Source organism: Oryctolagus cuniculus, chromosome 4 (assembly GCF_051225735.1).
Source record: "Oryctolagus cuniculus isolate XC-2025 breed Fujian yellow rabbit chromosome 4, ASM5122573v1, whole genome shotgun sequence".
Lineage (NCBI taxonomy): Eukaryota > Metazoa > Chordata > Mammalia > Lagomorpha > Leporidae > Oryctolagus > Oryctolagus cuniculus.
In genome coordinates, this window is record NC_142870.1 from 165,668,683 (window position 1) to 165,681,604 (window position 12,922).

Consider the following 12,922-nt stretch of genomic DNA (forward strand, 5'->3'; position numbering starts at 1 on the left):
CCTTAAAATCTTCAATGAAGATTCATTGAATCCCTAATGTGAAGTGGAAATGCTGATTTAAAAACTCAGAAGAAAGGGGCAATGAATACAGTTAATAGTGGAAATAAAGATATATGCACAGAAAAACAAAAATATCAGTATTCAAACATAACCATTTAGGAGAGGGTTAAACTGCCACTTGCAATGCATGCGTACCATGCCTGGTTCACGTCTGGGTTACTCTGCTTCTAGTCCAGCTTTCTGCTAATACACATCTTGGGAGGCAGCCCGTGGAGACACACGACCTTCAGTCCCTGCCACCCACATGGGAGACACAGATGGTGTTCCAGGCTTCCGGCTTCAGCCCAGACCAGTCCCAAGCATTGCAGGCAGACATCTGGGCACTGAACCAGCAGATAGAAGATCTCTCTCTCTCTCTCCCTCTCAATTAAATGAAAATGAATAAACTTTTTCAAAACAACCATTTGATTGTTAGGAAGAGAAAGCTACTCAGACGAGTGAAAGCCCAGTGAGGGGTCACTAGGATGATAAAAAGGATTTCTGTGAAGCATATAAATCCTTGGTTTCTCTCTCCACCTGGGCCACATGGTCTCTCAGCTCGGTTTCTTTATGGACATCTGCTCCTTTCATTTTGCCCACTCAGTGATCATTTATTATAATTTCTATTCAAAATCACCTAAACCGAAAAGAAGAACTTAATAACTGGATAGAGAGATATATTATAGAAGTCAGGATCAGTAACGCAGCCAGGTGTGCAAGAAACTAGAGCCAGAAACTCGGAAGCCATCCAGAAATGAAACATTCCTTCCACCTAACGGTGAGCAAGACCAGCCCTGTCTGTTACTGTCTGTGCTTTTTCCTGTTCTGCACCACCTCCCCGTTCCTGCTCCCTGCTGCCTCTCCCCAGATGGATTCTATCTGTTGTTCCATTCACACAACCAAATCCCGGTTCTTCTTTTACATCGTTTCTTACTTCAAGTGCCCAACAGAGATTTACAATTCATTGCACAACAATTCTATATTTCCAGAAGACATCTGATTGGCACGCGTTGATTTGGGTGACTGCCTGGTTCAATCAGATCCAAGTTGGGAAATCAATGGAAGAGTCGTATCTCTGTAAAGATATGTTTCAGCAGGAGCTGCTGGAAGGCAGGCTGAGCAGCTTAAATTGGTGAAACGTATCTACTCCAGTAATTATTATGGGGCTCTCTGCTCTGTTAGTTCCTGTAATATATTCTATAGGATTTCACATTATTTTTTGGAAAGGGTGCAAATTTTCCTTAAGACTAACTTTCGCTTTGTAATTTGCCATTGGAATACACGCAAAGTGATTTCAATGCAAATTTCTCAAATTATCTTTCTACTGTGGATATTCAGTGATAGTAACTGAGCAACATTAAAAAAAGATCTATTTATTTTTTTTGTTTGAAAGACAGAGTGACAGATGGGGTGGAGAGCAGAGAGAGAAAGAGAGAGAAAGAGAGAGAAATCTTCCATCTGCTGGTTCCATCCCCAGCTCCCAGCCACAACTACCAGGCTGGTCCAGGATGAAAACAGAAGCCCAGAACTCCATCTGAGTCTCCCATGTGTGTGGTAGAGTCCCAAAGACTTGGGCCGTCTACCACTGCTTTCCCAGGTGCATGAGCACAGAGCTGGATCAAAAATGGAGCTACTGGGACTTAAACTGGCACTCCAATAAGGATGCTAGTGTCACAAACAGTGGCTTCATCCTCTGTGCCACAACACTGGCCCCTAAGCAACTTTAAAGAGACAAGGGTGGACAATGTGTGTTGGCTATTATAACTGATAATTGAGTTAACTTTAGTGCACTATCATATGATAAATTATATTACCAACAGAGAAAGATGATTTTATTGTACAATGGTGAGTTGTTCTCAGACCTGCATCTCACAGCAAACTTGTGCTCTTTTTGGATCATTGACTTTCTCTCTGAATGACAGTAACACATACCTATAATGGCTTCTCTCCTAATCTCTCTTTCACAGTGGAATATGTGGTTCATTCCTGAGCTTCGGCCTTTGAAGATAACCAGTGTTAGTCACATATTCAACCCTAGGTCTGTATGATTTTAGCCTTTAAACCTTAGCTCTGTATTCTTACTAAATGTATGTCCTTAGGCAAGTTGCCTAATCTCTGTGTGTCCCAGTTTCTTTGCCAGTAAAATGTGGATGCAACACCAGCACTTTAGAGATTGTTCTGAAGACCCAGAGAGACAATACATGAAGGACACATACCAGCAACTGTTCAGTTAGCCTGGCTATCGCAAGTTCCGCCATTGCACTCATTCTTCTTAGAGAGGTGGTTTTGGTAACTGCATTGTCTCCCCCACCCCCATTCCTGTCCCATCTCTGATTTCAACTGCAACTTGTGATGGGCAATTCATATTCACCTAGCTAGCCCTTGACATCACCCTATTTGATTTTGCCTGTGTCTTTCCTTCTGCCTCAGGCCTTCTCTGATGCCAGGATTCCCAAATACAGCTCAGAAGTCCTGGTGGTGATAATGCCTTTGAAGGCAGGCCTTACCTGGTGACAGATGCTCTAGCCTTGCACCTCTTTTGCTTGGTTCTAGGTGGCATTTTGAGCACTTCTGACATGTCTAAGAAGAACCCAGTGCCTTTTAATTTATAGCATCGATCTCAGAAACACACATTTGTGTTGGGCTTTCATTTGTCTCACTCAGACTTCCTGTTCCTTCCCTACCATTTGCTTTTTGGGATTGCTTCTTCTCACAGTGCCCAAAATAAACAAATCATAAAGCATTCCTGTCTTAGAAGCTTCTGTAGTTAGAGCCCAACCCAAAACAGAATTCCAACAGAGTTTAACAGAGGGAATCCTGAGTCCCTGTCTGGATTTGAATGCCAACTCAACTGTTTAGTAGTTACATGACCTTCACATTCTAAGTCACTTCAATTCTTTCTGCTTGAATTTCCTCTCCTATTATATGAAGATAATAATGGTAAATTACCTCCTAATATTGTGAAAATGCATGAATCACTATAGCATAAATATAAAAGGGTTGAAACAGTGTCTTATAGGTGGTATGTTGCATGTTAATTCTTGCTATTTCCATGGTAGTACTCATTCAGCTGTATCTAGGAAACTTATCGTATTGGCTACTTTTTCTTCCTCTCTGCATTTTCCCCTTAGTGTAGCTTCCTTCTCTCCCTCCCCACTTTTGTTTGTAAGTGCTAACTGAGTAGCTAGAACAGCAAGTGTTCCCTGGAGCTCTGTCATTTCTGGAAGCGTGGATGAGAACCTATCTTTTGTGTTGTGCTCCATTTTTTTCTTGCTCCAATAGCCCTGACCCCTGATCTGTTGGCATACTGCAGATGACTCTGCTAGTTCTTGGTTATTCAAAGCCTCTTTATCCAGACTCTTTTCTCTTCTCTTTGGCTAGCCTTTTGGCTGTGAAATGTTCTCTGAAATTAGATGCCAAGGAGGGAAAAGAGCAGAACTCAGATTAGCCAATTATGAAATCTAGAAAATTAGGATTTTGGATCACTGGGTTTCAGTTTCTATGCCATCTCTACACTGTGTTACAGTGGAAAACTCAGAGTTAATCTTTTGCAATAGCAGCATATTTTTCTTTGAGAGAAATACAATTATGACATAATAAAAAGCATAGATCTCAAGTATTCCATTTGATGAGTTTTGACAAATGTATGCATTCATGTAATGACTACCATGCAGTTCCATCACCCTAGAAAATTAACATATCCTCCTTTCTGATCAATTCTCCTTAACTCTCACAGCAATCACTTTCTGATGTCTATCAATATATATTTTCCTAATTGTGGATATCATGTAAATGAAATCATTCCTATCTATTCTTCCATTCATGTGTTCTTTTATTTGGAATTATTTTGAGATTCATCCATGTTATTCAGTATCAGAGGTTTGTTCTTTTTAGCAGCCTAATAGTATTCCATTGTATGAATATACTGTAATTTTTGAAATTCATTATTTTGTTGATAGGCCACCATTCACATACTTATAAAGATATTTTCATATGCATGTATTTTCTTTTGGGTAAAAACTGGGGTGCAATTATTGGGTAATAAGATAAAACAATATCTAATAAGAAATACCAGAGTTCTTTAAAGTAGTTGAATCATTTACCTTGCCAAGACAATATATGAGAATTCCATATTCATATTAACTTACCAATACTTATTCCTGCCACTCTTTTCAGTTTCAGCCTTGCTAATGGGTATGTAGTTTTTTGTAACATTGTCCTGATGAACAATGATTTTGTATCCATCCCATTTTTTTTTTTTGGTTCTTTGTTCTTTCATCTTTTTCATGAAGGTATTGTTGGGGCCATCTGACTGAGTAGTTAAGCCCTTGCTCTCAAATATGCACGTATGAATATGAGTATCTGGAGCTCTGAAAAGTATAGAGAACTTCAAGGAGTCTTCTCTTCAGCAGCAATTGCTGTCAGACTCTGCCTATGCCTTCTTTATTTGTGACCTTTCTTTTGGCTTGTATGTGGGCAAGTCCAAAAGTGGCAAGGGACTCATGCTCATGGAAGCATCCCTCAGCCATTACGTATCAGATTTGGAGGTGGAATCCTCTGCTAGTCACATACATTGCATGATAAATAATGTTCTCGCGTATTCTACACTGTCTCCCAGAGTCCTCAACTGGAATGAGTGTTAGTTAGTCCTCCACGGGAATAACTAATTCAATGATGCAACCTTATTGGCTAATTCTTTATCTCTACTAATTTATTTTACTAATTTCTCTGGACTCATTCCAAAATGAACTACTTTTACTCAAATTCTAGCATTGTGAAAAGCTTCTGAGGAAACACAGCTAAGGCATCTATTCCAAAATATGTATGTTGGAACATAAGAGTTAATGTATAAAGGACTAAGAATTGATTTGGCAAGCTATGCTGTTGAAGTTATAACAATAATTTCCTGAGTTACCACAAAGATGAAAAGAGCAGACGAACATAGCGGAAAATCATTCATCTCAGTGCCTTGTGGAAGCAAAGTCCCTGTAGGCTGGTGGGCAAGGCAGTTGGAATAGATTTTCCAGAAAGTGTTGCATCTGGCAAGGTCATTGAAATGTAAACTGAGAGAAGAGGACATTCTAGATAGTAGGTGGCTGTGACAATGGCATGAAAATGCTAATCACATTTGGAATAAAAATCTCTCGAGATTATAGAGTTTGAGGATTATAGGGAGAGGAACCAAAAACAAGCCTTGCAATTAGAAATGGTCTTAAACAGGAGGATAAGAAGTTTTTATTTGGTCTCACAGAAGGTAGAGAGGCACTGAACATTTTCAGGCAAGGGGTAAGAAAATAAATGGATTTAGAAAGACTAATCTCGTGTCATTGTGGAGGATCAATCAAAGCTTCAGGTAGAAGGTTCTTTGAGTTTTAGTAGCTTGACTATAAACAAATAAAATTCTAAAAATGTGTGATGGTAATAGGCATAGATGGAAAGGACAGCATCAGTGTGAGAACTACTGAAGAGGTTCAGTAGATTTTGGTGCTAATGATAATAGAAGTAGGAAGAGAGATACATGAGTCCAGGCTGTTCCGTGGCTTGGTAATTAGTTTCAAAATGTGGTCATCACATTAGCAAAAATAAATAATGTGGGAAATGAGCTGTTTTAGAGTAAAACAATTTGCTTAATTTTATGCACAGTACTTTAAATGTTGTTTCCTTTTGTGATGATTGATAGTTACACACCCATATCCAACATGTGTTTTCAGATGTGGGGCTAAAATCCAGGAGAGTTCAGGGTGTTAGCTTCTATCAGGGAGTCATCTTCTTAGAATTAATGCTTGAAGTTTTGACCAGGACTGAAATCACAAAGGAGAAACGTTGAAAGAATTAGGAACACAGAACTGTGGATTAAGTCCAGGAAAATGACCTAATTTAAGGAGAATAAAGAAAAAGAGATGTAAGTAGTGAGGCTAGAAGGGACAGTCAGAAGGGACATGAAGTTGAAGGAGAAGATGATGGTAATGAGGAGAGGGTAAACACTGTCAGAGACTTCAAAGGCCAAGGCAGATGAAACTTCTTAGAACTCTGTGAAAGGCAGTATGTTATTTTGACCTCAGCGGACTCTCTGGAGCCTAACTGGGAAGCTGCAGTCTAAATGTATATCTGGGCCGGTGCCGCGGCTCACTAGGCTAATCCTCCGCCTGTGGCACCGGCACACCGGGTTCTAGTCCCGGTCGGGGCGCCGGATTCTGTCCTGGTTGCCCCTCTTCCAGGCCAGCTCTCTGCTATGGCCCGGGAGTGCAGTGGAGGATGGCCCAGGTGCTTGGGCCCGGCACCCTATGGGAGACCAGGAGAAGCACCTGGCTCCTGCCTTCGGATCAGTGTGGTGCGCCGGCCGCAGCAGCCATTGGAGGGTGAACCAACGGCAAAGGAAGATCTTTTCCTCTGTCTCTCTCACTGCCCATTCTGCCTGTCCAAAATAAATAAATAAATGTATATCTCTATCCCTATATATCTATACCTATATTTGCATATAAAGCATAAATAATAAAATATATAAAACGACATAATAAAATCACAAAATCTTTGAGCAACACTGGGTGGGCGCTGCAAGAGCTTGCTAAGGCCTGGAGAATACACTGGAGGCTTCAGAAATGGAACCAAGTAGGAAGTACAACTTGAGTGTGAGTTTTCCAAAAGAAGGGGAGAAGTTTCTTTTTTATTTTCGAAGGAAGACCACCAAGAGAAAAATCATTGAGGAGAGACAGATTCCTCTTGGGAACATAACTAGATTAAGAGGTAAGGGTATTTACACATTTAATTAAAATTTAAGACTCCTGAGCTAATCTAAATGTGAAAACAGATAAGAGACTGAGCCTTGGACTAGAAGACCTTGTATTAAAGGGGCTATTTACAGAAGCAGCAAAGTTAGGGAAAGTCATTGGTTTTAGCAACTGCCGATGCAAAACAAAAGCCAAGACACTTTTGGGGTTAAAGATAACTTTTGGGATGGACTCATTTATTATTGGAATTGACTATGTACATGGTACAAATAATAGGGAGATTTAGAGAGTTTCTATACCTAGAACCAAGTTTTCTGTACTTAGAATCTAGCACAAATATCTTGTGTTTCTAAAATTGTACTGCTACTTCTCCATCGTAGAATTGTCCTAGGGAATGTGTATACATTTTTATTGCTGTATTTGTACATCTCATTGAATTGTTGAACCACAGAATCATATGGAAGAACACATGGTTAGGGTATTGATAACAGATGAGAGTGGGTAAGGGAGATAACCAGATAATTTGGTTTCCTTAACTAGGCTGTGTTTTCCGGTTTTTAAATTATTAACTACCATTAAATCAGCAACTTAAATTTTCTTTTCCTTTTCTAAATATTTTGACTGTTATGCTAGAAATGCACCTGACTCAAGTGCTTGAGTTGCTGAGGTCCCTACCTTCTTTAGTTCTCCCAATATACACAAACTTGTCTTCAGAAAAGTTGTTCCTCTAAGGATCCAATGGTATCAGCATCTAGCTCAATGGCAAACACAATCTTGGACAAAAATTTCTTCCCCACTGAGTTTCCTGAATATAATGGAGATGTGATTAGCACATTTTCCCAGTGATTGAGTTGGCATGTCTCCATAGATTTATAAATAGAATTTATTGTGAAACTTACTGTGCTACTGTAGTAAGTGGCTATTGCAACTTGATGATAGAAAGCGTTCTGTGAAAAGAAACTATTATATGTCTTAAATGCTATGACCATCTGAGGACAAAGGACAAAAGACTCAAGTGGGTTTTGTTTTCAGTGAATTCTGTCCTATAGACAGTTGTAAACAACCATATATATATATATATATTTTTTTTTTTTTTTGACAGGCAGAGTGGACAGTGAGAGAGAGAGACAGAGAGAGAAAGGTCTTCCTTTGCCGTTGGTTCACCCTCCAATGGCCGCCGCTGCAGCCGGCGCACCGCGCTGATCCGATGGCAGGAGCCAGGAGCCAGGTGCTTTTCCTGGTCTCCCATGGGGTGCAGGGCCCAAGCACCTGGGCCATCCTCCACTGCACTCCCTGGCCACAGCAGAGGGCTGGCCTGGAAGAGGGGCAACCGGGACAGAATCCGGCGCCCCAACCGGGACTAGAACCCGGTGTGCCGGCGCCGCTAGGCGGAGGATTAGCCTATTGAGCCGCGGCGCCGGCTAACAACCATATATATTTAACATTTAGCAAATTGACATTTTTCTGCTCCTGTTTTCAGTTACATTGCGAGAACAGGTTTGGGATAAATGTCAATTTCAAATCTTTTACCATTTTACTGCCTTTGGTAGAAGAGTGACCTGCTGAAATGTATCCAGATTTCTCCCCAGGAAAGCCATAGACTCACAGAATCCGAAGACCATTTTGAGTCAAGCACCACTCTGTGCCTTAATCTAATCATCATAAACTCGGATTTTTGTTGTTGTTGTTGTTTACTGTGATCATGTGAGACAAATAATGAATTTTAAGGTGAACATTGTGATGAAAGAACATTTGTATTGTTGAAAATATCACCATTGCTGTCACTACTAAAGTGTATCTCATTTCTGAAGGATAGAGTTGCCTCTCGTACTAGGAAAACTGTTTTCAGTAAGAACGATTTCAATGTATCTTTGTGCTTTCTGATTGAGTCAAAATTCTAACGGTGAGTAAACACTTCTGGCCTGACCAGAATTTAATGCTCCCTCTTAAACCATCAGCCACCACCTTTAATCAGCTGGGTCCTGTAGCATGTGCATACGTGAGAAGGCATGCTGCTGTGTCCAGCTGGCTTGAGTTTTATACAGAACTGTCTTTACATTGCATTTCTTTCTTCTTGATAGTCTAGCTCCACAGTGAGAGCCTATCAGACAAGTAAGTCACGAGTGACCATGAGCCCTGGCTTCAGCTCTCAGTGGAACAGCAGTCAACCAGCCTGGAATACATACTCCTTTCCAAGAGCAAGCTTGCACTACCAGTCCCATGCCAGCTATACATACTGTACTGGACACCCTGCTGTGAGTACCCTATTTTTTTCTGTATTTATTAAGTTGGATCCTTTTTTGCAGTTACGTATTTGAATCTAGAGTTAGTATCAATAAATCAGACTGTAATTCTGCAACTCTTCAAAGGTAAGAATATGCTGCTATTAGATAAAAGAAATGAACAAATGGGAGTGTCTTAAGCATTTAAATGCCTTAGGATTGGTTGATGTTTGCTGAAAATTGATATTTCATTAGAAGTTATTTCTATGAGACATAGATTGATACATTTTCAGAATGGATCGGTGTGCCAACCTCATGTTTATGTGGCTCTGGTTCTATTCTTGACTTTCTCTTGGTTATCATTATTATTATGAATGTGTGTGTGTATTTCTGTGTGTGTGTGTGTGTGTGTGTGTGTGCTGGGAGACTACGTTCTTCAAAATGGCACAGAGGAAGCAGTGGGCTCTGAATTTTCCCAAATTCACCATTAGCCTTTTTGATATGTTTATACAGAAATATGTATGTAGGAATACATTCATCATTTGAATAATTTCCAGTTAGTATTGCACAGAACACAGGAGTTTATTGTCATAGATAACTCAAAGGACAAGAGAAATACAGTTAGTAGCAGAAAATGAACTCATAGAATTTGAGGACCCTTTAAAATAGGGTACTTATTGCTGCCAGTGTATTCTTCTGTGTTTCAAACCAATCTTCACAAATTAGGATTTTTGTTTTATTGCAAATTACATTTTGTGCACTTAGAAAAGATCACATGAATGTTAATTAGGAAATTTTCTGTTTACTGCAAAATATTGAAACACAGGACTCCTGGGTAATGGAAGACTTGAAAGTGAATCACGTGTTCATCTCATAGCAATTACTCCAACTGAAGTCCTAGTAGACATGAGTTCTCCAGCCATTCTGAAGCCGCTGTGGACTTCTGCACTTTGTCTAACCTGTCTTCAATTCAAGGTTATGAAATCATAAAGTACCCAGGGCTTCTAAGTGGAGAGAATGTGTCTCAAACCATCTTACAAAATCATTTAAAGGAAGACTTAAGGAATTCACTCAAAATGTAAATTAGTATGACTTTGTTCAAAAGCAATTTGAAAGTAACTATCAACATTTAAATTGCACATACTTTTTGACTCAATTATTAAACTTTTGGCATTTAATCGGATGTGTATGAGGAGATATGCATAAGGGTGATGTTAGCAATAATTCAGAAAGTACTTGGATAAAGAACCTGAATAACCATAAGTTATTTTCATGTATCCATTCTTTGACCAAATCTTCAAGAATTATTAAAAGTTTACAATGTTCCAGCATTCTTCTAGGTGAAAGAGGCATGGGAGTGAACAAGAACAAGTATTTCTCTCAGGGGGCTTCTATTCTAGGAAAGAGGGGAACTAGTAATTAGCATAAATGAACATATAAATACAGTCAGATATTGCTTAAACAAGGGGATGTACTGGAAGACCTGTGTTGCTAGGTGATGTCATCAGTGTAGGAAACTCACAGACTGTGCTTACTTACCTGCACCCAGATAGGTCTATCACTCGACACAGCCTCTTGATGCACTCAACAGAAACAGTGAACACAAGGTGTATGAGGCTGCTGCTGGCCTCACACAGCATTCTATTTGTAGTAAGCTTTTAAAAATATATGTGTGTGTCTGTGTGTAAAGGATTACACTCTGAAATAATTATTTAAAAGTATAGCATAGCAAATACCAAAACCAGTAACATTGCTTATTGTCATTATTATCATCATAATGATAATATCAAGTATTATGTATTATAATTATAATATAATAGGATAGCATCATAATATCATATATAGTATTGTAACCATAATATCAAGTATTATGTTTGTGACAGGCAGCACAGTAGGTTCAGTTATACCAGCATTACCACAGACATGTAAGTAACATGTTATACTACAATGGCTCTGTGACAACTACTATATTATTGGTGATAAGAATTTTTCATCTCCAAAATAATTTTATGGGACCCCCATCATCTATGTAGTCCATTGCTGATTGAAATATTTTTATGTGACACCTGACCATAAATAAAAACAAGAAAAATATACAATAGTGTTAGATCCTGTGTAGAGAAATGAAATAGGTTGAAGTGATAGAGTATGATTCGATGGTTACTTGAAATTGTATGGTCAGTTAAGTCCTCAATTTGGAAGCCAGGTTTTTAAAAATGTCTATTTTTTTATTTATTTGAAAGGCAGAGTGATAGAGAGAGAGAAAATAAAGAAAGAGAGGGAGGGAGCTCTTCCAGCCACAGGTTCACTCCCCAAATGGCCACTGTTAGACCAGGCTGAAGGCAGAAGTCTGGGTCTCTGACATGAATGTCAGGGTCACAAGGTATATGAGGACTGCAAGTGGAGGTGGGAAACTGGGAGGTCAAGTATTATCCGGGTTCTGAATGATACAGAGATAGAACTACACAGCATTCAGGAGGAAGAACATTCCAAACAGAGGTAACAGCATGAAAGACTTGAGACAGGAATAAGGCTGGATACTCACTAAGCAGGGAGAAAGCCAGTAGACCTGGAGAGAATGGAAGAGATGAGGTCAGGAGAGAAAGGCAGGGTTCAAAGTACATAGCGCCCCATAAACCAGAGTAAGGAGTTTGTCTTTTATGTAAGTGTGGTGGGAAACCATTGGAGACTTTTAAGCAAAGAAATGATACAATGCAATCTAATTCTTTTTAAGATGCACTCTGGGGGCTGGATAGAAATTTTCTGAAAGATAAATAAGAAGGAAATCATAGTCAATTTAGAAGAATATTAAATACACATACATACATATGACTGAATATTCATTTGATGTTCAAAATATATGCAATTTGTTTTCATGTAATAAAAATACCCAAGTCTCACATATTTTATATACATTTTTCTTTAGTAACCAGTTCCTTATTTAATCTGTCTCATTAGTTTTTCCCCTCTAATCACTATTTATCAAACCTCAAGATGACAAATTATAATTTAATGAAGTATTTCAATTCATATTCTTATTGACCTCAAGGTCATCTCAGAATATCTGACATTTATTGAGACAATATTTTCCCAGCTCTGAAGTAAGCACTTCCACATGCATTATAAATAAACATGTGTAGATCTTTTTTGTCTTAAAAATAGCCCTAAAAGGTAGGTATTACCATCATCATCTTAAATGTTAGTGAAGTTTGAAAAAACAAAGTATGTTTTCCCAAGTTACAAAACTCATAGAGAGATCTGAGCGTCAAAACTTGGTTGTCTATCTGCCACAAATGTTTTAACCCGTTGTGTGGTCTCATAGTGTTCCATGTCATTGAATCTCTGGATTTTATTTGCATGCCAGGGACAATCGCACCAAGTGTCCCAGACAGAACTCTCTTTAATCATTTAATTTAAATGTGCATATTCCTCCTTAGAGAAGTATTTGTATTTATAGGATACCTGATTCTAGGCCTGGGGGTAGGAAAGAAGAATAGGTGTTAGTCTGTCTTAGAAACTACTCGGTAAATTATAGGTTGTCTAGACACATTTTGTGGTCTCAAATCCAGCAGCTGATTCTTGTCACACTGCTGAGAATAAAGTGAAATAGAAGCAAGATTAGAAAATCCTTAAAAAAATAGTCATGGATGTTACAGTACTGATTTCAAGGGTACTCTGAGGTTTGAAAGGCAGAGCACAGAGAGGCAGAGGCAGAGAGAAAGAGAGAGAGAGAGAGAGGCTCTCCATTCGCTGGTTCACTCCTCAGATGACCACAATGGCTGGAGCTGGGCCAATTGGAAGCTAGGAGCCAGGAGCTTCCTCTGGGCCTCCCACACAGGTGAAGAGGCCCAAGGACTTGGACCATCCTCCACTGCCCTCCCAGGCCATAGCAGAGAGCCTGATCAGAAGTGTAGCAGCTGGTACTCAAACCAG

The 12,922-nt window shown here is 39.3% G+C and overlaps 1 protein-coding gene across 10 annotated transcripts in view; it reads left to right on the forward strand.

Annotated features, from left to right (window-relative positions):
• The window catches only part of RBMS3 (RNA binding motif single stranded interacting protein 3), a 1,620,164-nt gene that overhangs the window by 704,831 nt on the left and 902,411 nt on the right, over nt 1–12,922 (forward strand). For all 10 annotated transcript variants that reach the window (XM_051858893.3, XM_089331200.1, XM_070072889.2 and 7 more), the window contains one exon: nt 8,849–9,022. In XM_051858893.3, the coding sequence (XP_051714853.1) occupies nt 8,849–9,022 (174 nt within the window). The remainder of the gene's footprint in view (nt 1–8,848; nt 9,023–12,922) is intronic.